Genomic DNA, 22,630 nt, shown 5'->3' on the forward strand with positions numbered 1-22,630 from the left:
GCGTTGTTTTAATTATGTCTTTCTTTAAATGCTTGCGCTTTGTTGTTGTTGTAGGATTTTAGGAGCATCAGCGACTAAGGCCATATTGCTCCGTGTGTACTGTAAATTGCGTGTTCTGAAGTCGATTTTCTGTTGGTTGGACGAAAAATCCGAGTTTCCGGGAGAAAAACCATGCTATCCTCGCCTGAGACCAACTAACTCAGCCACGTTGTGAAAAAGTCCCATGAAAATTCCTCCCATCATCGACGGCACTCGAACTGAAGTCTCTTCCACCTGGTGTGTGTGGAGGACGATGGTTTTACCAACTGTGCTAAAGGGCGCTTGCGCTTTAATAAAACCCCAAATAGCACTACGACAGGCTGATAAGTTCTGTTCTGGGTGGGCGCCAGGAAATAGCAGCGGGTCTGATCCTCTTCCGATTCATCTTCCTGGTAAAACCTCACCCAGCGGTTCACACACACTGCTAATGCCTGATGGGATGGAATGGATGTTCGAACCATGATTGATCACAGTTATGCAAGCCTTGGTTTAAGAAATGAACTATTCAAAGAAATTAGGGGACCCTAATTTGGTAGATTTCTTTACTCCAATTTCTTGGTTTGCTACTTCGGTAAATGACATTCATTGCTGAAGGAAACTTTGTCACTAAGATAGGAGGAGCTGGATTCGAATGAAGCCGGATATTCGACTATTGATGAAGACACGTGCTGGGGCTTTACTCCGGCACGTGTCTTCATCAAAGAATTTCTCAACACGCCCCAGATGATAGGGATGCATTTGGGACTCTTTTCTTTATCGGTGCTGGCGCGATCTTGGCATATCCAAGATCGCGAAGTTTTCCGTATCGATTTCGTCCGCGCTCGTTCAACAGGTGCACTGATGCTTCCTGCTTCAATGTCTTTTTCCAATCAAGAGCTGTTTGCGATTGAGAGAGGAGTCCTATCAAAAGAAGTATATAAAAAAATCAGAAAACAAATCATTCAAGGATTTCCCAGTCCGTTGGCGTTCATGTCCCTAATCATCCATCTTTGGTTGTTTTAAAGTAAACACCGAGGTTACTAAGGTAATGAGGCACCACTGTATAGTGTGTATATTCTGACCGGTTGCATGCACTTAGAACGTAAACCCTGACACCTCTTTCTGAGTGAAAGTTGTCTTTATGGAGAATTCCTTCCCTCTGCAACGAGAATCGAACTTCTGACCTTTCCCAAAATGGTAACAAGTGGCCAAGCGCTATACACCTACTCAGAAGACGAATTAAGGAAAAAAAAAAAAAACCCTTTAGTTTCAGTTCTTAGAAACTTTACGGAAATGCCAGAAAAAATGATCAATCAAAATGTCACTCCTGTTAAGGATGGCACAAACTTCTCAGGTGTAAAAAACATGTTTCCAGGGAATATTGCGCAAACCTTTGGAATAAATCCATATAACGTATCTGTACTAACAGGATCTGCAGACGGCAAACGCTTGAAGATGCTTATTGACAAGCCAGCCTATAGAATCTAAAGGGCCCGTGCTCTACTCCGTAGCCAGGTGAGCAGGAGCAGCAGTGCGTAATACACGCTTCTTGATTAGACCGGGGTTCGAGCCCGTGACCACCAAATACGGAGGATGCAGAAAGGTCAGGGAATGACCACCGCATATCCTCTGAACAATAGTTGCTAATGCTCCTAAAAACCAAAAACCAAAATAACATAACATAACAGCTCTACTTCCCCGTTCCTCAACAACGACACATAGTTTGGACTATCGGTTCCAAAAGAGAATGCCACACATTCCTTGGGCATTTCGTTTCGACTGAATTGAACAGCGTATGTAGTATAGCTGCGGGGACTAATTAGATTTTACTGGAATGGAGCTCTCTTTTTCATAGCACAAAGAAAAGTCCATCAACTAGATAAAGTGTAAGTTGAGGATCCTCAAAAGGATTTGTGTCCATCATCACAAAGAGAAAGCTTTGAAGGAAGAGATGTTTCAGCAATGGATGTACTCTTCATTTACTCATTCAGATCAGCTTGTCCTACCCTAATTCTTATATATTTATGAGGCACTCTTGGATACAATTATAGACTCTCATACAGCAGTGTAGACTCAATGTCCAGAATTGCGTAGATCCTCTGTATCGTGTTGATGGAAATGGATTCCTGCGGTCCGGTATTAGTCTTTGGTGGTGTTCTGCAATGTTGGCTATCAATTTTTGTTCGGGTGATGAGGATACAAAATATTAGTAGGCAATATTGTTCACAATTGGTATAATCATCGTCCACAGTTGGTATAATCACCATCCTCCCCACACATTTTTCTGGGTGGAAAAGACTTGAGTTCGAATCCTGTCAATGACGCTAGGAATTTTTATGAGCCTTTTTCTCAACGTGGCTGGGCTAGTCGATCCGGCGAGGGTAGCACGGTTTTAGTTCCGGGCAACTCGTGTTTTTCGTCCAGCAAAGAGCAAATCGACCACACGGCACATATACACAATTCACAGACATATTATATATGGCCCAATAGGTTCTAAGTTTGTCATGCGCCTAAAACTTTACAATAGCTAACTAACCAACTAATTTTTAGTACATGATGGGTCAAACAACCACCGGGCATCGTCGTAGAGCATCTTCTGGCTGTAGTTCTTCGATATATTGGTCAATGGTACGATCATCTGTACAAATACGCGTATTATTTGCTTAACTGGGTAAAATAAGAGACACAGTTATAATACTCTGCCATTCACAGTGCCATATTTAGTTAGTTCCAACGTGACTCTTAACTGAAGCAGAACTTAGTAAATGATTTCGATTGTTTCGGCTCGAATCCATGAGCTTACTTAATGCGCGAAGCCTTATTTAATGTTCGTACACTCCTGCTCTTATTTCGCGGGAAAATGTCGAGGTAATTAGGATAATTATAATCAAATTAGAATATTTAACGCCTCATTAAGCTCTTTAAGGACCACGAAGTTTGTCATAAAGGGAATTATCAATGCACGCGTAACTTGGGAAGTCAACAGGAATTTTTTCCTTCCGTATTCTTTTTAACAACGTTCTGCTCAGCACGAGACGTATTATATTTCTCCAGCAACGAGTGAAAAGGTTGGTTCGATTTCCTGACACCATCTGCCCAACAAGTACATTTTGCGCGATAGAAATGAATCCCCGATTATAATTTCGTTTCCGTTTATTATTTGGCGTAATTAATTATTTATTCTCTTTATTTTAACGCTAGACAATCGGCTTCTTTTCTAAATACACGCAATTCAACGTATTCATTAAAAGAGACATTAATAATAAATAATTAAATAATTAATAATAAATTCCCTTTTAAGAACTGCCAGTGTGTTTATCGTTGTCAAAGTTGCAGTACTTCTATCGAAATACATTTGTATAAATTTAAAAAATGGAATTAGTATTTAGTTAATTAAAGTTGTTTAATTAGCTCGATTTAATTACTCAAATTTTGGTTCATTCTGTTTAATATTTTGGCAAGTTTCTTGTTAATTTGGAGAACTCTCCCTTTCCTCATTTACATTTCGTGAACTGTCATCTGCGCATGTACCGTGTTCAACCTTTTTAGTTCATTGTGGGGGGCCTCGAAAATCCGTGAATTACTCGGTGTGTCTGTTTGATAAAGCAAATACTGTCGTTGGCAGATGGTATTCTAATTTGTGATACGTTTGCTGTAGAAATGGTGGCTGTTATGTTTATTGAAATTACTCGGACGTGTTGTAAAGTTGTTAAGCTATTACTGGCAGTCAGAACAACCTGTTTGGTTTAAAATCTAGTATTTTGCCAGTCGCAGCCATCAGCTTAATATCCAAAAAATGTACTGCTGTGCTTTTTCTCGTACTCGGTGAAGTAGGCTACGTGTGTCCTTAAGTTAAGAAACGAACTTCCAGTTGGTCTCATTTCTTTGTATTCTTAGGTACGTATATTTTTACTTGCGAAGTAAATCAATTTAAATGTTGCTTCTCAAACTGTAGCAAAGTTCCGAATGTCTGTTTGTAAGTTTCTTTCATGAGGTGGGATTTAGTTTATCGGGAAGTGCTTTTATGGAATGTCTGTATTGACTATATATTCAGCAACTTGTTCATTGGTTTGGAAATAGAGAATAAAATATAAGATTTGAATATCGGTTTTAACGTCTTTTCAAGGACTTCTTGAGAACTCTGTCCAGTAGAAGTAGTTGCTGACGTACATACTGCAGATAATTAATAAGCGCTTTAAGGGAGTATTATGGACAGAAAATACGTCATCTAACTTGTTACATTATAGAGGTGGAGTAACCGCATACAGCTACAAGCACGCAACATTGCAGCTTGCATTATCTTTTGTACTGCTTTGGCTCTTCTCAAAAAGCTTCCTGTGTTTATTCGAATAAATAGCATTCCTTATTAAAACTCTTCGGCACTACTTTGTTGTTGTACCTTAAGATGAAGCATTCAACTTTTAATGAATAATTCCTTCTGAGCAGCCTTGGACGAAAACGCCAACCTCGTACAGGGCAAACATTCAACTTGTACCACGTGCCGTTTTACCGGGCCTCCCTTCCATGGGCCTCTCTCAATCGAATTTATCGTCCCTGTGAAATTATTCCCCTCCCATATTTCTTTGCTGTCTTTAAGACTGTATGTCATAGTAAAAGTTCAGAATACTCATTCTTCACTTAGTAAGCCAGCAATGTCAAGAGGTGATGGGGCCCTAATAAAAAGACTGCTCTGAGTCTCGTGGCTGCCTCGCGTCGACTTCAGTGAGTTATAGAAATTGCTAGAATGTTATTTGAAGATAATTCACAACTAATGGACGCAGTTAAAAACTTTTCTCTTTCTTCGAAACAATTAATGTACGTAGAATTGAAATATGGCATTATCCAAAAGGAGTAAATCAACCACGCCCTCACAGAGAAAGTTAATAAACTAACTGTTGTACGTTTGATATTAATAAATCTTATCCACCTTGCAAATATGTACAGCCTTCCGGTTTCGTGTAGTTTTTAAATGGATGGAGAAGGCTCTGTCAGATGGTATTTCTTTTTTGCTTGTGTTTTATTAGATTTAATCTGTTATTTATTTTATTATAATTATTTAAACGTTGTCCCAAAAAAAAGTTTGAAACTGATCTTACTTTTCTCTTCCAGGTTACAGATTCCCTTTCATTTCTGTGGACTATCAAGAAAGAGCCACCGTCCTACTTCTTTGGTACTATCCACGTGCCATACACACGCGTGTGGGATCATATCCCCGATGCTGCGAAACAAGCTTTCCAGAACTGTGACAGTGTTTTCTTCGAGCTTGACCTCATGGATCCTTACACAGTGTCAGCTCTGGCTAATTGTCAGATGCTTCCGCAAGGTGAAAATTTGGCGGACGTTTTGCCGAATGATTTGTATAGGCGTTTGAAACGCCATCTAGATTACGTGAAAGGCATGATGGCATCTTGGATGACGGCGGACCAGCGGGGAAGAGGTCTGTATGCAGATTATCTCTTTAACGCTATAACGGGGAACTGGGAAAAAAAGCGACCTGTCTGGGTGATGCTGATGGTGAATTCGCTGACAGAAAGTGATGTAAAGTCTCGTGGTATACCTGTACTGGATTTGTATCTTGCTCAGGAAGCGGAGAGATTGAACAAACGGACGGGGGCAGTCGAGAAGGTGGAAGAACAATGTCTGCCTCTCAATGGACTCAACTTATCGCAAGTAAGTCATTTAATTTGAAGCTAGGCGCGAATCTCTATTCTTTCTTTTTTTGCATAAAGAAGACCATCTGCTAGTAGAACTGGAAAACATCTGTGGACGTAAAGATTCTTCCAGATGTTCAATTTTTGTATAGTAGACAGTTGAATTCCCCATGACTTCTGTGCCGGATTAGGATAATAACCTCAACACTATCCAACGAAATGTTCAAGTCCTAAAAGTGTCCTCTGAATAAATGTAGTTTTAAAAATACGAATAAGGTTTTCGAAAAGATTGGGAGATGTTTTGATAAATTATTTGCATTCAAAATTAAATTATTGGATCATTGATAGGCTTAAATTCTCAGAACGTGCATATTTTATGAGTTTAATATTTTTATTCTCTGCTATTTGGAGTGTAGGCGGTCTTGTCTCACCAGATTCGCGGTGTTATTATAGTTGCTGCTTATACCCTACTTAATTTGTCAAAAATTGTTGTTTAACTTTCGCTTTCCCAAATCGTTGATAGTGTTGTGGAAATCTTACATTGCTGTTAAGGCGAATTTTTACATTAACGAGCAAAGTTATCGCCGAGAAACATCGAAGGAATGTTTCCTAAAAATTCTTGACATAAATCTTATTAGCCATTTACGAGCAGCAATCGATTCTTGTGAGATTGCCATTCCTGAAAGGGTTGTCTGGATTAACAAATGTTTTTCAATGGTAATTAACAACCGAGAAACATGTCACCTTTCGCTGAATCGATTTTTCTGTCTCTCCTCTGGAAATGGTTGAAATAAACTCATTGTCTATGCAATTTCCTTGGCTTTTTTATTTTTTTAAGGATGGAGTGTAAATATCATAACTCCGGGTATTTGCACTCCATCCTTAAATACGTATCAATAAATGAATGGGTTATTGTCAATATTTACTGTTTTTGTTTATTGTTAAATTCCAGTGGAAGTTTACCCTTGAACGTAGACATCGCTTCGCAATACTGAACTTTACAATGAACCGTGAGGAACGAGCTACATCTACAAAAATGGTTGATGGCGTTGGAATTAATTTTCTATTAAGCCATTTAAGGATGGCATATCCTTTGGATCTTTTAGATGAAAAATTTCGATGGAGCATTTGATCAGATTTCAGAGCTGTATGTCGAAGAGTGTAGATGGATTGTTGGATATGGTTAATAATTATTTTACTGCTTTTTATAGATGCAGTTTCTGCTGGCTGAAACTTTGTCTAGATCAAGGATTTTCGAAGTCCTTGTATTCTGTGACTAGTTTCTCATGAATTTAATGACTTTGGTTATCTTCTGAAGAGAAACCAGAGTCGCCATCTACACGAATATTTAGGTCTTGCAAATACGACACTAACCGAATGCAAAATTTCAAACGTTTGAGTTTATCTAAATTTCTTTTAATAGTTAAAAAGATCAGTTCTTAGTGCGCCAGTTCTTGGTTCTCCTCTGGGCGTTAACTTCATGTCCATTTAACAAATTCTAATCGCATTCTGGCATTGGTGCCCTGCCTTAGATCTACTAAATAAATCAAGTACGCTCGGCCTTGCACCTGCGTCGTACTTCCTGACAGCATTATCTAAGTACGTTATCTGACAACCTAACCTTGTCGTCCAGTGGTATAGAACAATAACTTTTTTCGACGATTATTGTTGTTCTCGTTAGGAAAAGGAAAACACTGTACTCCAGCAGGTCCGTTTCCATGTTTTCTTTCGTATCCATTGCAAAAGTACGAGTAGCCTTTGGAAATGGCCTGATTCTAATGCAGAGTATTGAACTTTAGTCTTTGAAGGTGTCGTTTATGCGCGTGACCTTGAATATCGAATACCATTCCTATTAACAAGGTGGGTGTCTAAGCTATATCAGCTTCAGTCTTCCACAGCTCCAGCGACACTCGTTAGAAACAAGACGTATAGTTGAAGGCACTTTAATCTTCCCCAGACACGTACATTAGATAAGAGACGGGTGTTCTGCTAGCGGATTGCTGAGACGAGTTGCGTACCATGTATTGGGTGTTCGTTAACAAGACTAATCGCCTTGGTAACCCGCTAACCCAGTTTTACGCCCTGTGTTCGAGGCTTTGCTCACTAAAGTAAAGTTCTGCCATTATACACTCTTCGAGAAAACCACTTGATCATGAAAGACGTCCCGGCCGTGGAGGCCCGTTAATCTTTCACGCCACCCACTGATACCATCACTTCTCTTAGGATACAGGCGGCGGCGACGGTCGACTAAAGGCACCACTCATGTCGAGACCCTTCAAACTGATGGCAGTTTTGACGCCACGCAGCCTTTTTAAAAGGGCGCCGGTAAGGAAGGTCAGAGAGAGAGAGAATGTGTCGCTGATTCAGTGTGTAAAAATTCTCTCGGTGTAAGCACTAGAAACAGGGGACAGATGTGTGTTTATGGAACATATAGCCTCAAGAGATAAACTGAATAGATCTACAATAGCTAGAGACAGAGGATAACACGCTTTTTATGGATTATTTGATGTAATTAGAGAAAACTGTCTCTTAACACACGACAAACGAACTGTAATGAATTTGGAAAAGATCATAACCTAATGCACACCAATAAGTGTGACCAACTGGAAGGGTATTCCAAGTTTTGCGTACCATCTGGCCGTATGACCTCTAGATAATTATTTCTAAACCAAGTAGGATATTTCTTTGAGCGTTTTTGCGCTGCTTAATAACCTGTTTGAGTAATTCCAGAGTTTAAAGATTGTCTTGACTAGTTGGATACTAGCAGAAGTAGTCTAGGTTTTTTGTTTAAAGTGGTTAGCGTATATGAGAGTTTGCCGTGTTAAAAGAAGACGTACAAAATTAAGTGCAGAGTTTGGTTGTCTTTACAAGAAAAATGTAACTCGATAATTACACCTTTGTGGATTGCAGTTGTCTTGTAATTAAAGGAAAACGTAAAGTCCACGTACTTCCCACCCTTTATTTTGTTAATCGATATTTTCACTGAGAAGAAAAGAAAAAACGAAAGAGGTTTTTTACCCTCTTTTTATCTCCTCTTCGTTCAATTTCTTTCCTTTATTATTATGCTCTATTTCTCTTCTATGTACTCTGGTTTCAGCAATCTATATTTTATTTATCTCCGCTGTTGTTCGCTGTTCTATTTAATGTCTCGTGACGAAGTTATTTCGGAGTTAAACGGGGTCTGCCTACATTTCTTATCGTGTCACTTGCACAAAGGAATGGAAGTGGGAGTGATGTCAGTAGCAGAAACACGAGCGCTTATACGTGAGGCTCATTAACGGAAACTTTAAGAACAGTCGTTGATTTGCGAACATCCATCGCCGCCAGGTTAGGTGGCCCTCACGTGGAGATTAATTTTGCTCAGCTCGTCTCCATCCCGCCACATGTAATAATCATCAGTCTGTGTTGGGTCCTTCAATGGCTACAAACGACCTTCTTAGCTAGCTATCAATCACAGTCAGCGTGGCATCTCTGTTGTCTGCTTGTTACAGCGGTAATTAAACCCGCCTTATCATCCATACAGTCGGAGCCCATTAGTTCCAATTACACAACGGAACACCACTGATGGCACGAGAGAAGGAAAAAGCTCCATTATAATTTATGGCTGAAAAATAATGATTTCTAACATTTCCTTTATGGTTCTCCAACTCTTGAACAATGCAGCAAGAGTTCTCGGGAGATTTCGGTGGTGTATACTTCTTCTGAAGCTCGAATTCGCGTTGTGGATAGTATTAACCACAACTTTAAAGCTGTTTAAATTAATAGACATCTAATGGTTAATGGTTGTTCTCTAATTTCTTTCCGGAGAGGGAGATTGAGAGGTTATTCCCAGTGGTCAGTGCTTTAGTAGAATGGTACACGCGTTTCAGTTTACTGCTTCAAATCTACATGACTATAGATAATATCCTTAGAAGATGACTAGTTGTATAAACGCCTCTGATCTCTGTTGAGTGGATGTGACATCAGTGATCATTTTTCTTTAGAAAAATCACTGTTCCATCAATGGTACTACTGGAATAGTGATTTTTCTAAAGAAAATCACTATTGTATTAACTCTCCTTGATTCTGCGAAAGTAACTGAACAGCATATTCATGGGTTCACGTCAAGACTATATAAATCGACCCATTCAGCGAAAGAATTGATTGCAGCCTGAAGATTTTATGCATCGATTTGACTATTGATTGGCTAGTAAAGTTTGACATCATCTGCAAATGTTAACATTTTGATATCACTTCTCTTTACAAAGTGCAGTAGGTCATTGTCAAATATCGTGAATAGAAGGGTGAAAGAGTTGATCTTACTGGAACAAGTCACTTGAGATTTCTTGTCCAATAATTATAGGGTAATCATTGGACAAGGTTTTTTGCGTCAGGAGATATGGTTCGTCAACCAAGAATGTAAAGGATCTAGAATGCCATACTGACTTTGTTTTATACGGAGATTATTGTGCAGGACACTGTCAAAAGCCTTAATTAGGTCTATGTAAATTCATAGACTCCTCCTCCTATATCGACCGTGTCTGAAACCTGCTGCCAGACAGAATATTGGTGGTGTTGATTCCTGGTAAATCACATTAACTGTTGCGGATCAATGCGAAAATATGGTCCATCAGTCAGCTGTGAATAATTATCCAACATTTTCGCCGTAATTTGATAGTTTTCTAAGTTGGTCAGAGTACTTTTAAGAATTGGTAAACATTTAACAGTTTTTGAATTCATCTGTATTAAGATGGACATTAGGTAAGTGTCCATCTTAATACAGAAATTGATGTATGCAACGTTATATATTTCATTATGGCAAGCATTTCTTCCATAGTGTAAGTAGAATCTTATCTGGGCCAGCAGAGAAGTCTTTTGAAAATTTTGGAAGCGTTTCATTGAGTTCATTTTTGCAAATTGAGGTGCTGGTTATATTGACTGGACAACATTTTTTGTTTAAAAATGTTTTAGATCATTAAATTGTATTTTAATGCTCATTAGCCAGACGATTTTCCTACAGTAATAATTAAATTCGTAGTTTGTTCATTCGCTTTTGGTGCTTTCTTTTCCCCATGTTTTGAAGACCGTGGACTCATTCCTCCTTTCCTGACTAATCTACGCTTTAATGTGTTAAGGAAAACTCTAAATACTAGATTCTGAAAGTTTTTACGAATGTTATTTAACCACTAGCATTGTTGCTGTTATGGGCATTGTATCAGACATCCATGTAAAATTTACTTATTTTCGCTAATTGCAATAAAGATATTACTCATCTTTAGTTGCCAAACAGGCATTTTATAATGATGGATAGATAAGAGATGGATAATGATGGATGGTTGTTTAGATAAGAGCCATGGTAACGAAGGTCATGTACCGTTAGTATTATGTCTCTAAATGGTGTTTTCTGTGATCTGAATCCTGTTTTGTGGAATGAGTTTACCAGAAAAGGAACCATGCAGCCCTCACCCGAGACCATCCAAACTTGGCTACGGTCCCATAAAAGTTTATCCCTTTAAAATTTGAACCTTGAGTTTTTCGTAGCCATTGTGCTACCCTTGAGGATTTCTGGATGGTCTATGATGTTGGAAGAAGACTGAAAACTGTTAGAAACATCGTAGCCATAGAAAAGATTAATATGGTGCTCTATGGCATCAGCCTATCAAAGTTAGATATTACAAATTGTTTAAATATAACACCAGATCGTCAGTGGTTAACATTTAGGATCTTTAAGATCCTAATGTTAACCACTCATAAGTAGATGTGTGTGCGAGTAAGGGGCATTACCTATGGTAGAACTGAGGAAGCAGAAAGTAATAGTAGGAGATGAAACTTTACATAACTAGAGAGGGTGCGCGTGGCCTAAATAAGTACATGTCCTTGGGGAATACGAGAGTATAACTTTTAATTGAAGATTTTATTTAAATTATGCTGTTCTATTCCATATGCTTCTCTCACAACTTGTTTACATCTTATCCAAATAATAGTATTCTACACTGCCGTGTTACAACAACACTGGCGTCTCAACTTAATTCTTCACTGTTCATCATTAAATTATTAAACATGCCTACGGTCGCTTGAGACCACCTCAGTTTCAGTTAAACACAGTAGATGACTTGGCGCCTGTCTTCAGCATTGTCTGACGACCATCCAACAACACAGACTAATAGGGACGGCTTCGGGTGAGAGATAGACCGAGACAGCACCTTGTACAGCATTCTCGAACGCGTCTTAGGCAAGACAATAGACACAGTTTACATTGAAAACAAGACTTTGTTAACTCTAGTATTGTACCCGTCTTAACTTCCGCCTTCAGTTGCATTTCATTAGTTCCTTTTGTAACCTCTAGTTTACTAATTTGATTACCACTATTTGCTTAACCATAAACTGCTCGTACGTTGAGTACTTGGTTCTTATTGCTTGTATTGTTATCCTTGACAATAGCCAGGTTGCGCCTTGTCATTCGTTTGGAGAGTTGTGGGTTCGATTCCCCGTCAGAGATTGGAGCTGTAGAAGTCTTTACTTAGGGTTGCAGTCAGCAGAGGGAGTAGTTTCTCCCAGTAGCTGACTCAGTAGATTCGAGGTTTTAAAAGGAAATACTTCTTCTGGTCCGAAAAATACTTTTTCTTGTTAATGAATTCATTAACTTTGAAATACATAATCGAATGAACCATAAAGAGTGTTAGCTCTTATCATGTACTGTACATATATAACCTCGGGATCCATCTAAGGTTCTAAGTAGCCACTATTACCTAAGTCCTTTTGATTAAAACATGGTTTTCCATAATAAGATTTTCGAAAAAGATTCTTCTTAGACCCGGGATCATTTTTATCTTAGACCATAAACTCTCTGCCTCTTATTTCTGAAGATAATAAAAAAGATGAAACCAGATGCTAATGGAGTACGTTTAGTATCATGATTTTATCCTACTGGAACCATTGAAGGTATGGAATGGATTTGCATATAAATGAACACTATCGAGAGTTAATGTAAACTTTCATTCCTTGATATTCCTTGGGAATTTTATTCGCAAAGGAATATCAAGGAATGAAATATCTTCTTCGTGATTTATAGAAATCTCGATGTGCTGTTGCGGAATGGGGTTTAAGAAGGAAAGGTGGAAGTGTAGAAGTTAGCTGCATAAAGTTTTGGCAGATCAATCACCACGCAAAGAATGTGTTTTTTTGCCATTTCTTTAGAAGAATGAGAGTTAAGGTAGTTTGATGAATATTTGCACCACAGAGAACCAAGCTCAGTTGTGAGCAAGAGATTGCCGACGATGCTAATTTGAAAACATGGTTTTTAGAAGTCACGTACTGATCTGGCGATTGTTGGCTCGGCTCCTTTTGAAAGAAAATGATTGGTGTAAGAGACGTGCGGAAATTTTTCATCTGAATTATTCATAAATGAGAAAAGTTGGAAAAGAGCTGAAGATGTGTCTTAATTTTAACAAAGAAAATTTTACTCTCACCAACGTAACTCGGTTCAGAAAGTTTTGTTGGTTTAGATGGACATAAAGTAAGTTAAAATGACAGTTAAAAGGATAATTACTGTTAGATTTGAATTTTTTTTGCATTGGAAAATAATCAAGGAGAAGTGATTTTTCTGCTCGTATTTAACTTCAGCGTTTTGAATAGATAAATGTTAATCGATTGTGAAATACAACAAAAGCTTGAATTTAGCTGATTACTCTTCGTGTGGTATTGGCGATTCATGGCTATAACTCCAAAAGGTGGTGAATACAATCCTGTGGTTAGAGAGATATACGCTTACTGTGCTTTAAGCTGGGCTACAGTTAGGGTTTGAGGAAAATAAATTCATGTTCCATTCCATCATATACTACATGCGCTCTTTTAGGGATATTTCGGGGTGACATCAATGGTGACCAAGAAAGTATCACTATGGCACTGTCGGGATATTTGTACTGAATTCTTGACGGATATTTTCACTTAGACTTTAAAGTATTTTATCCGCCTGCTTTTTTTTTCTTTTTATTTCACTATGTTAAGCGGAGAGGAATGTATGTGGATATATTTCCTCTTCTTAGCTCAAATTGAGAAAAACCTAAACCAGGAATCCAAACTCAAGAATACTTCTCTACACAAAAATAAAGGACAGTTATGCCTCTTGAATGCTCATCTAAGCAACAGCCTTCTTCAAAACAATCCTTCCTGCAGCAACAGTAAATTCCAGTCCATATTGATGCGGCGTCTTTCGGTTATGGCAGTATATCGATCTTCCTCTGATAAAGTGACCCTAGGACGGCGTTGGACAGGCTTACTTGACACATTTTCCGTTTCCTGGAATTGTCTTCATAACCTTCTTATCCTACTGCGGTCGACAGGTAGATCTCTGTTTGATCTGCTTCCATTTTTGCTATTGCTCCACATCGAAAGATCGACTAAATGGTGTCGTCTTGGAATTTTCAATAATACTTAAGACAGTTTTTGCATTCCGAAGAAGAAATGAAATGGATCGATTTAAAAATGTTTCTTAATGCCTTGTTTTGCATGTTTGAATTTTATTCATGGGAGCCTTTTTACATTTTATGATGGGCAGTGGTATCTCCAGGAATTTTCATTGAGTAATCACCGAAGTTAAAGCAGGAAAATTAATAAATAGGCATATCTGAATATGATATGAACGAATTGGTTCCTCCCCAACCTCAAACTACCACCAGATGATGCGATTGGATAAATGTATAATTTATGCCTAATAATAAAAAACTTCTTTAACAAATTGGATAAAAATATACTATTATATCTTAAAATGAATTATATTTTATCTATCGAAAAGTACCAAAAAGAAAGCTTGCTTATCAAACAACTAAGATAAATAAATAAAAATATTCCATTAAAATAACGAATTATACCAAACATAAGTTGGATATAATTCATTTTACTCGAATTGGATTATTATCCAGAATGTTTAATGGATTTTAAATACGCTGTCCTGAGGAAAGAACGTGTTCTGCGAATTAAAAAGTCTGAGATTTTATGCTGGTAGCTTTACGAGGTGTCAGTCTGTGGTTCTATGGTCGTGGAAGAGTTTTTTTTTGTCTTGAAAAGAACTCCTGCGCGAAGAGTGTGAAGGCACGGTAGTGTTCCTCATTTTGCAACACGAGCTGTTCTTGGTTCCCGAGAATGAATTGGGTCTTTGTCATGATGCGGTGCAGGTCCTCGTAGGTAGGACATTCATGTATGAGGCGGGCCCTGGTTTCTTCCTCTCTCCGCAGTGACACTGCGGTGAATCTGAGTGACCAAAGTCGTAGTTTCCTCTTGAAGGAACCATCTCCAGTGAGGAGAAAGGTGGTATGGATGTTTGGAGAGAACCATGCAGGCTGCCTTGGGTATATCCGATGTACATCCGGGAAGATATGAAAGTAATGCATCTTAATGTTTTGCTTTCAAATGTGGCGCCGTAGATCATTTCTTGTGTCACTAGAGGTCTCTAGTTTCACTATACTGGGTGGCGCCGTGATCGGTCTCTTGAGTGCACCACACGGATAATTCAAAATGGTATATGTTACTGATATACGTATCAAGCAAAGAGTGGTGATTGGATTGAATTTCTTACCAAGGAAGAAGTGATGCCTATCGAAATCCATACGCTTCTCAAAAATGTTTATGGTGACAATACTGTAGATGTGAGTACAGTTAGACTTTGAGTAAGACACTTTAAGAGTGGGGAAAGTCATGGTGACAGTGTTTCGGGAAAAAGATGGTCTTGCTTGTGGACTTATTGGAGCGTGGCACCACAATCAACTCGGATAGATATGTGGAAACTTTGAAACAGTTGAAAGCCCGCATCCGTAGAGTTCGACTGGACAAAAACCTTAATGAGGTTCTTCATGACAACGCACTACCCCACAGCAGTCTGCACACGATGGAGACCACCACAAAACTGAGGTGCACTGTTCTTCCTCACCCCTCTCATGCCCGGATCTTGCGTCTTCCGACAATCACCTCTTCTGTCCGCTGAAGGTAGTAATCCTTGAAACCGATTTTGCGGACGACGACGACCAGCTCAAGCAGTGTTCGCGAAGCACTCCGGAGAAAGAGTAAGGATTTCTATAGGATCGGAATACAGCGATCCTGTAGAAGTCTGACTCCAGAGATGGCGAAAACACATAGAAAATGGTGACTTTGTGGAAAAATAAGTGTTTATTAATGATCGAGGATTGATTGATGTAAAGGGCGAAGTTGAAATTTTAAATTTTCTGAGGAAAAAAATAGGAGGCATTACTTTCCTACCGCTCCTCGTATTTATCCTTCTAGACACCATCTTTTGATGAGAATTTCGTAGTTTATTTTTCCTATGCTACGTAGTATTCTTCGCCCATAATAAATGACACTGAGAAATGTAACTTAAGGTTGCACGGATTGAAGGCCTTCAGTTTGTGGGCTCCAAAATAACGCTTAAATTGTTTTTTTTTTTTAATTCGAAAGAATTAAATAGGTTTGAAAATTTAATAAGTTCTCCAAAATGCAAAGCGACTGTTCATTTTATTTAACCTAAACTTACAGGATTTTTAATCTAATATATTATTTAGAAAGTCTTTCTCTATTTGCACCCACTCCGGTGTGCTCCTTAGGCCCCCTTTCAGTCAGTGTAATCAGAATTTCGGTTTCTTCCTCTTTAATCGATGGTCAGATCGAAGGTCATGTTTGGATATAAAATTATGATCCTTTCCTAGGTCACAATTTTGAAGACCCATGCAAGATCTTCATGAAGGAACATTACGTTTGGATCCAACCACAAGGCCTCATGAATTTTTTTTAAAATAAAGCAATGTGCCTTTTTGGCTTCCAAGATATCAAGCATATATTGAATATTAAACCTCCTTCCCCTTGGAATGGCAGTTACTTCAACTGATTATGGCATATATAGAATAAAATAACTCTCATACACGCTTATAATAATTTTATTGCAAAAATTGATTTGGAATAGCCATTTAGAAAAGAAATAAAATTGGTGCATAATTATTATAGAATAACAATATCTAACAAATAGAAACGGTACACTTGTTTAGCGAGTTTAATCGTTTCAGTAACCTTTAACAGATTAATGTCTTGTTCAACTAACTTCCGATTAAAAAATGAAAGGTGAGGACATCAAAAGTAGTGACGTAACACGGCAGTTAGGCCTATAAATTATCATTCTCTTGCAATTCAAAGGTTACTTAACTTTAGAGCAGAAAAATAATTTTAATTCTTGCGTTTTATGCGTACTCAATGTTTGAAACGTTTGTGAAAATAACCTCGCGTGTTAATGCGAGTAATTTCTAGTTTCAAGTTTACAAAATAGAATTACATTCCGATACTTAGAAACTTTGTCTTCATTGTTAGGAAAGGAAGGAAGCTCTGAATTGAACTCGATTTTTGTGCTGATAAAGGAAAAATTTCTTTAATGGCACGAAACTCGACCTGTCGATAGTGATTATGTGGGCGCACTGTGAAAGACGCTGCAAGAGATCATCGGTCTTCCATTATGTTTATGGTCTCAAGTAGTATTCTTCTTCTTTAGTTCCAGAAGTAATTTATCTACGATGCTAATGCAGTAAATTCCATTCGCTACTGATTGCCTGCATCAGTGATGGCGAACCTGTTTGAAATTAAGTTCCATAAAAAATTCACATACCACAGTCTCTTGTTTTTTATCTGTCTGAGAAGTAATGGAAAAATTAAGGCCGAGAAATTCGTCTTGAACACCATAGGTTCGTTCGCCATCCCTGGTCTATAGGACAAAAGCCCGACATGATGCATTGCTGTATTCATTTATTTTTGTCAAACGTACGAACAAAAGCGATTAAAGCAGTTTGGTCATTGTCCTTTTCTGGCTTTCCAAGAAATCTTTGATAAGGTCCGAGTTCGGATCTCTTTTCTATAATGGTGAGAGCTTAATGAGGTCTTTTCAAGTAGGAATGAATCTGTCTTCTCACAGGGATTAAGTGTTTCGAAGGTTTCTTTTTCCTGTTCCACAAACAGACATAAGAATCTTAAAACGCGCAGTGTACAGGGACGAATGCACTGACCTCTGATGATTTAAGTTCGCTTATAGCGACCACGCGTTAAAAATTAGCGTATTTTTTATATACTTTTAAGGTGGCGTCAGGCTGCTTTCCTTCATTGCCCGTCTTTTCAAAATAAAATTCTCTTCACGGATCCGATTGTATCTTTGATGCAGGAAATTGAATATTTTTATGGTTGCAAATTCGTCTGGTACCATCTGAATTAGTTTTTATTTAAAGAAAGAATAATTTTGCATTCACCGCAGTAGGAATTCAACTACTGGGATGGGGAAGGTGTGGTTGAAATATAAAAACGTATGGAGAACTTAAATTTCAGAGAAAGGGCAGAAATTTCTACCGGGAATATGTAAAAAATGAAAGCATTCTATATGGAATTTCCAGGCTCCAGTTGATGATTAACATTCCTGAATTATCCAAAAACAGTCCAATAGTTTGGTAGATCTTAATTTAAGAGCAGTTTCACTTCATGGGTTGATTTTCCTTGTTTATCTTAATTTCTTAAAGCTGTTCTTCTAAATGAACTGAATAAGATTATCTTGTAAACAAGTAATCTAATACAGTTCATCATCTTCTCTCCCTCTTGCTTGTTTGCTTTTTGTCTGACGGTTTCTATAAGATGTTATTTATAGAATCTTTGGTTTGCCAGAAAGCATACCGTACGATGTCATCCACTTATGCCTTCTTTATTATGTAATAATTGTGGATACAAGGAGTACAGCATCATATCCAATCAGTTCCAAGCCTTATCTGCTAGTTGGAATTTTGAACAATGTCTTTGAGTCGGACATCTTGGTGCATAAGACAAGTTGCATACAAAAAATTGATGTAGAAAATGTGTGCATCCGGCTGGTAAACGGATATTGCTGTTATTACTGCTCTGTTAACCAGGAGATAAAAGAAAACTTTGACAAAAGTAAACACCCCCAGTCGTGTATACGGGCATCTTTGAGGGTTCCTGTCCTGCTTAATGTTTCTCTATAATGCACTATAGTTGTCTCAGGAAAGGTTACAAAGATCTGACCCTATCCACTATCAGTATTGTGCGCCATTATCTGGTAGCTAACGTCTTCCAGAACTCATCAATCAGGCCGAGTAGTCAGCACTGCAGCCATAACGGGATGCTTAAGGTCTCTTCCTGTCGAGTTTGAACAATGTCGCCACCTCACCTTGATTATCGGCACTGATGAAGTGTCGGAGATGTTGCATTAGGTACACTCTTAGAGAAGTCTGCGTAATTCTAGAAAGTTCATGAAATTGGACAGCAGGTGGAAATCAGTGCTATTGATGAGTTAAGTCATCACACATGGGTTGAACTAATTTATTGAGTGAGAAGATGCATTACGTTGGAGGTTCCCTTTGACATTTTTAAGTACTTGGGTTGTCCGCTGTTAATTGCTATTCCAGTGTCTGTTTGTGGTTTCAATTGTGATAAATGCTTTTCAGTTTGAGCTGCAATAAAGATTGATTATGCTTGTATCGAGAAACACGTGTTAGTCTCTTGGGTAGAAGTTGTGGCTCGAAATTTTAAAAGATCTACGAGATCTAACTGTCTCCTAACAACGATTACTTTTTTTTTTTTTTTGAAAATTCCATGGCTGAAATGGTGGTCTATTCTTCAACTTCCTTTTAGCTTTATTAGTCATGGAATTGCTTTTTATTATTTCTTTTTTGACATTATCTAAAAAACGTATAAATTAATATGATCAGAAGGATGTCTCCCAATTAACGTTTAATCTTCTCTGTAAATTGTCAACATTTTTTCGGCATATACTCTCAGATAATTTGTTTTTATGCGGTCTTAAATAGTAAGTGGCTTAATGAACTCGGTAAAGCGAGTACGCTGGGGCATTACAAAAACATAACTGCGTGCATTCACTGTTAGCGGAGAACATTCTTTTCCATCCTTTTCTTTTCGTTAACTTTAGCATTAGTAGAGGCATATGATGCAAGCTTATGCAGCATCAGCCAAAAAAAAAAAAAAAACACTCCTATTTCACCCCAACAAAATAGGCAACTCATACACCAACCATTAAGTTCAATTATTACTGTAAACAAAGGTTGATACCAAATAAAATATAATCTGAAAACCAGACCAGCGCATGGTCTGAACTGTAAGCGGAAATAGCTCGGGAGCGTGTCACACGGAACCGCTCATCCGTACTCAGGACAACAATTTCAAAGAGAGGATGCATACGCATGCCTCTGTCCCTATTAATAATATTGTTGTCGGATGAGCAGATTCGCAAGCTCTCGAGCCACTTACGGTCCCAGACCCCATGCGCCCGGTCAACAATAACCGCATCCTCTGGGGAGATCCGATGCTGCTTCTCCCAAAAATGCTCGACCACAGCAGCTTACCATAATCCGCGACTTTTATAGCATTTAGGTGCTCCCCCAGACGATCCTTGAACCGCCGCCTTGTTTCACCTACATAACATTCCTCACAATCTGGGAATTTTATCATATATATGACTTCGCTGCTAAGATCCTTTGTTATTGGACCTTTTACCTGGGACAGGACTGTATGCAACCTCTGTCCTGGAAGTTGCACACAGCGTCTCTTATAGCCGCTTAACATTCTAGTTAGACGTTCAGTAAGGCCCGGATAGTAAGAAATGTATGCAGTGGCCACAGGTACAAATGGTTCCCTACGGTTGGACATAACCCTTCTATTATATCTGTCCAATATCCTCTGGGGGTAGCCGCATTTCTTAAGGTGACGATTTGTTGGAAAAATACAGGACCATGCTGAGGAAATGTCGCGAGCTAGGCCATAATGTCTATGTGTCTGCAATTCTGCCCAGACACGATAGGAGGGATTATATGTTAAGAGCCTTGTGGATTAACTCAAGACTTGAAGGAATCTGCAAGGCTTTAGGGGGTAAATTTCTATCAGCATGGCCCACACTTGTAGGTAGAAGGAATTTGTTTTGTAGAGACGGGATACACTTAAACAAAGGTGGTGCAAAAGTTTTTGCCAGTATTATTGAGGATACCTTAAAGGCTCAGGGAAACTGCTAGTTAGGGGGGATGTGGGTAATACTGACACGCGTTTATCTGATAATATTGGTCAATGTAACTCTTGCACATACCTTAAGAGTTCTTATCTGTTACCCCAACTCGACGTACTATCTAGATGTTCTGGGGGCAAAGACGTTTCACGTGAGCGGGTAGCTAATATCAGGGAAGAGAGCCTAAAAAACTTCAAGGGTTGCGTTAGGGTTGTTAAATATACAAGAACAGTAAATCTTAATTGTTTATACAGTAACGTTAGAAGTGTCGTCAATAAAATGAGCGAATTCGAACTTCTGGTTAAAACAAGTAACGCGGACATAATAGGGCTTACAGAGACGTGGTGCCACCCGGAAATTGGGGATGATGAGTTTCAGTACGGCTTGTATAATGTATTTAGGAAGGATAGAGTAGATAGAAGGGGTGGTAGGGTAATGCTTCTTATCAGAAGCAGCCTGAGTGCGACGATAGCTTTCCCGGATTCAGACATTTCACATGCTACTATAGAGTCTGTATGGTGTGAGATAGTTGGAAACAAAGGTACAATGCGAGTAGGAGTAATCTACAGACCAGGTGATTGTGAAGATTATGACAAAAGCCTCTACATGCAAATGGAATGGGCAAGTAAGCGTCAATGTCTTATTATGGGTGATTTCAATTTGCCTCTAATTGATTGGAGTAAATGGGAAGGAAACTCGACATGGGGAACAAAATTTTTAAATCAACTAGATGACTGTTATTTGTATCAACATGTCAGGGAAAGTACTAGAGAAAAGAATATCCTAGACCTCATCATCACACATGAATCAGATGACATAACAGGGCTGACAGTAGAGGAACCAGTAGCAGGAAGTGATCATGGAGTTCTACGGTGGATGATGACGAGAGAGGTAGCAGAAGTAAAAGGCAAAGGAATGGGTTTTAATTTCAGAAAAGGAAATTACGATGCCTTAAGGTACTACATGGCCTCTATTAACTGGGTAGATATCGCGCAGAGAATGAATACAATTGAACTGTGGTACGCTTTTAAAACATTAATCACAGATGCCTTGAATGCGTATATACCATTAAAAAAATACTCCACGAGAAGGGTTCCAAGTTGGATGAATAGTGAAGTTGCCACATTACTTGAGCAGAAAAATGTGGCATGGAAAGGTTACAGAGCAATAAAAAGTACTGAAGCCTATAACAGCTACAAGGTGATCTGTAATAGAGCCACAGAAAAGGTTCGACAGGCGAAGGCAGTTTATGAGAAATCACTAGCAAACAGAGCAAAGAGGGGGGATAAAGAATTCTTCACATATATAAATGCCAAGAAGAGCAGGACAAACCAGATCGGACCTTTACGTAAGCGAAAGGGGATAGTAATAAATACACCAGCTGCCGTTGCAGATGAACTCAACAGTTATTTTGCATCGATATTTACAAATGAAAAGCCTTTTGTGGCAATGGGAAATTGTGGGAGCGAAGTTAAAAAATATGTAATTAATGATATTGAAATTTCGCAAGATTATTTAATGAAAAAACTTTCAAGCCTACAGACCAGTAAGGCTCCTGGAGTTGATGGAATATACCCTATAATCTTGAGAGAGGCGGCAAGCGAGTGCATTGAACCACTGAGGCTGGTTATGCGAGCATCACTAGACTCTGGGGAGATTCCCTTGGATTGGAAAAGTGCAAATGTATCTCCCATACATAAGGGTGGCTCTAAAAGTGAAGTGGGAAATTATCGACCTGTCAGTCTGACTTCAGTAGTAGGGAAAATCATGGAGGCAATGATCAAGGGTGGAATTCAGGATCATTTGGATCGAATTGAAATTCTCAAGGATACTCAGCATGGTTTTGTAAAGGGAAAATCATGTTTAACAAATCTGGTTCGCTATTTCGAAAGGGTCACTCACGAGCTGGATTTAGGGAATAATTTCGACATTGTTTATTTAG

The 22,630-nt window shown here is 38.6% G+C and overlaps 1 protein-coding gene across 2 annotated transcripts in view; it reads left to right on the forward strand.

Moving 5' to 3' along the window:
• LOC150087062 (metalloprotease TIKI2-like) overlaps positions 1–22,630 on the forward strand; it is a 354,951-nt gene that overhangs the window by 126,464 nt on the left and 205,857 nt on the right. The window contains exons 1-2 of one of the 2 annotated variants that reach the window (XM_090371790.1): positions 3,620–3,915; positions 5,128–5,688. In XM_090371790.1, the coding sequence (XP_090227916.1) occupies positions 5,290–5,688 (399 nt within the window). In that variant the 5' untranslated portion in view covers positions 3,620–3,915; positions 5,128–5,289. Of the gene's footprint in view, positions 1–3,619; positions 3,916–5,127; positions 5,689–22,630 lie in introns of those variants that run through there. The other variant, XM_090371789.1, reaches the window with a different exon arrangement.

This window comes from Mastigoproctus giganteus, chromosome 4 (genome assembly GCF_048544385.1).
Source record: "Mastigoproctus giganteus isolate SK-2022 chromosome 4, ASM4854438v1, whole genome shotgun sequence".
Taxonomy (NCBI): Eukaryota; Metazoa; Arthropoda; class Arachnida; order Uropygi; family Thelyphonidae; genus Mastigoproctus; species Mastigoproctus giganteus.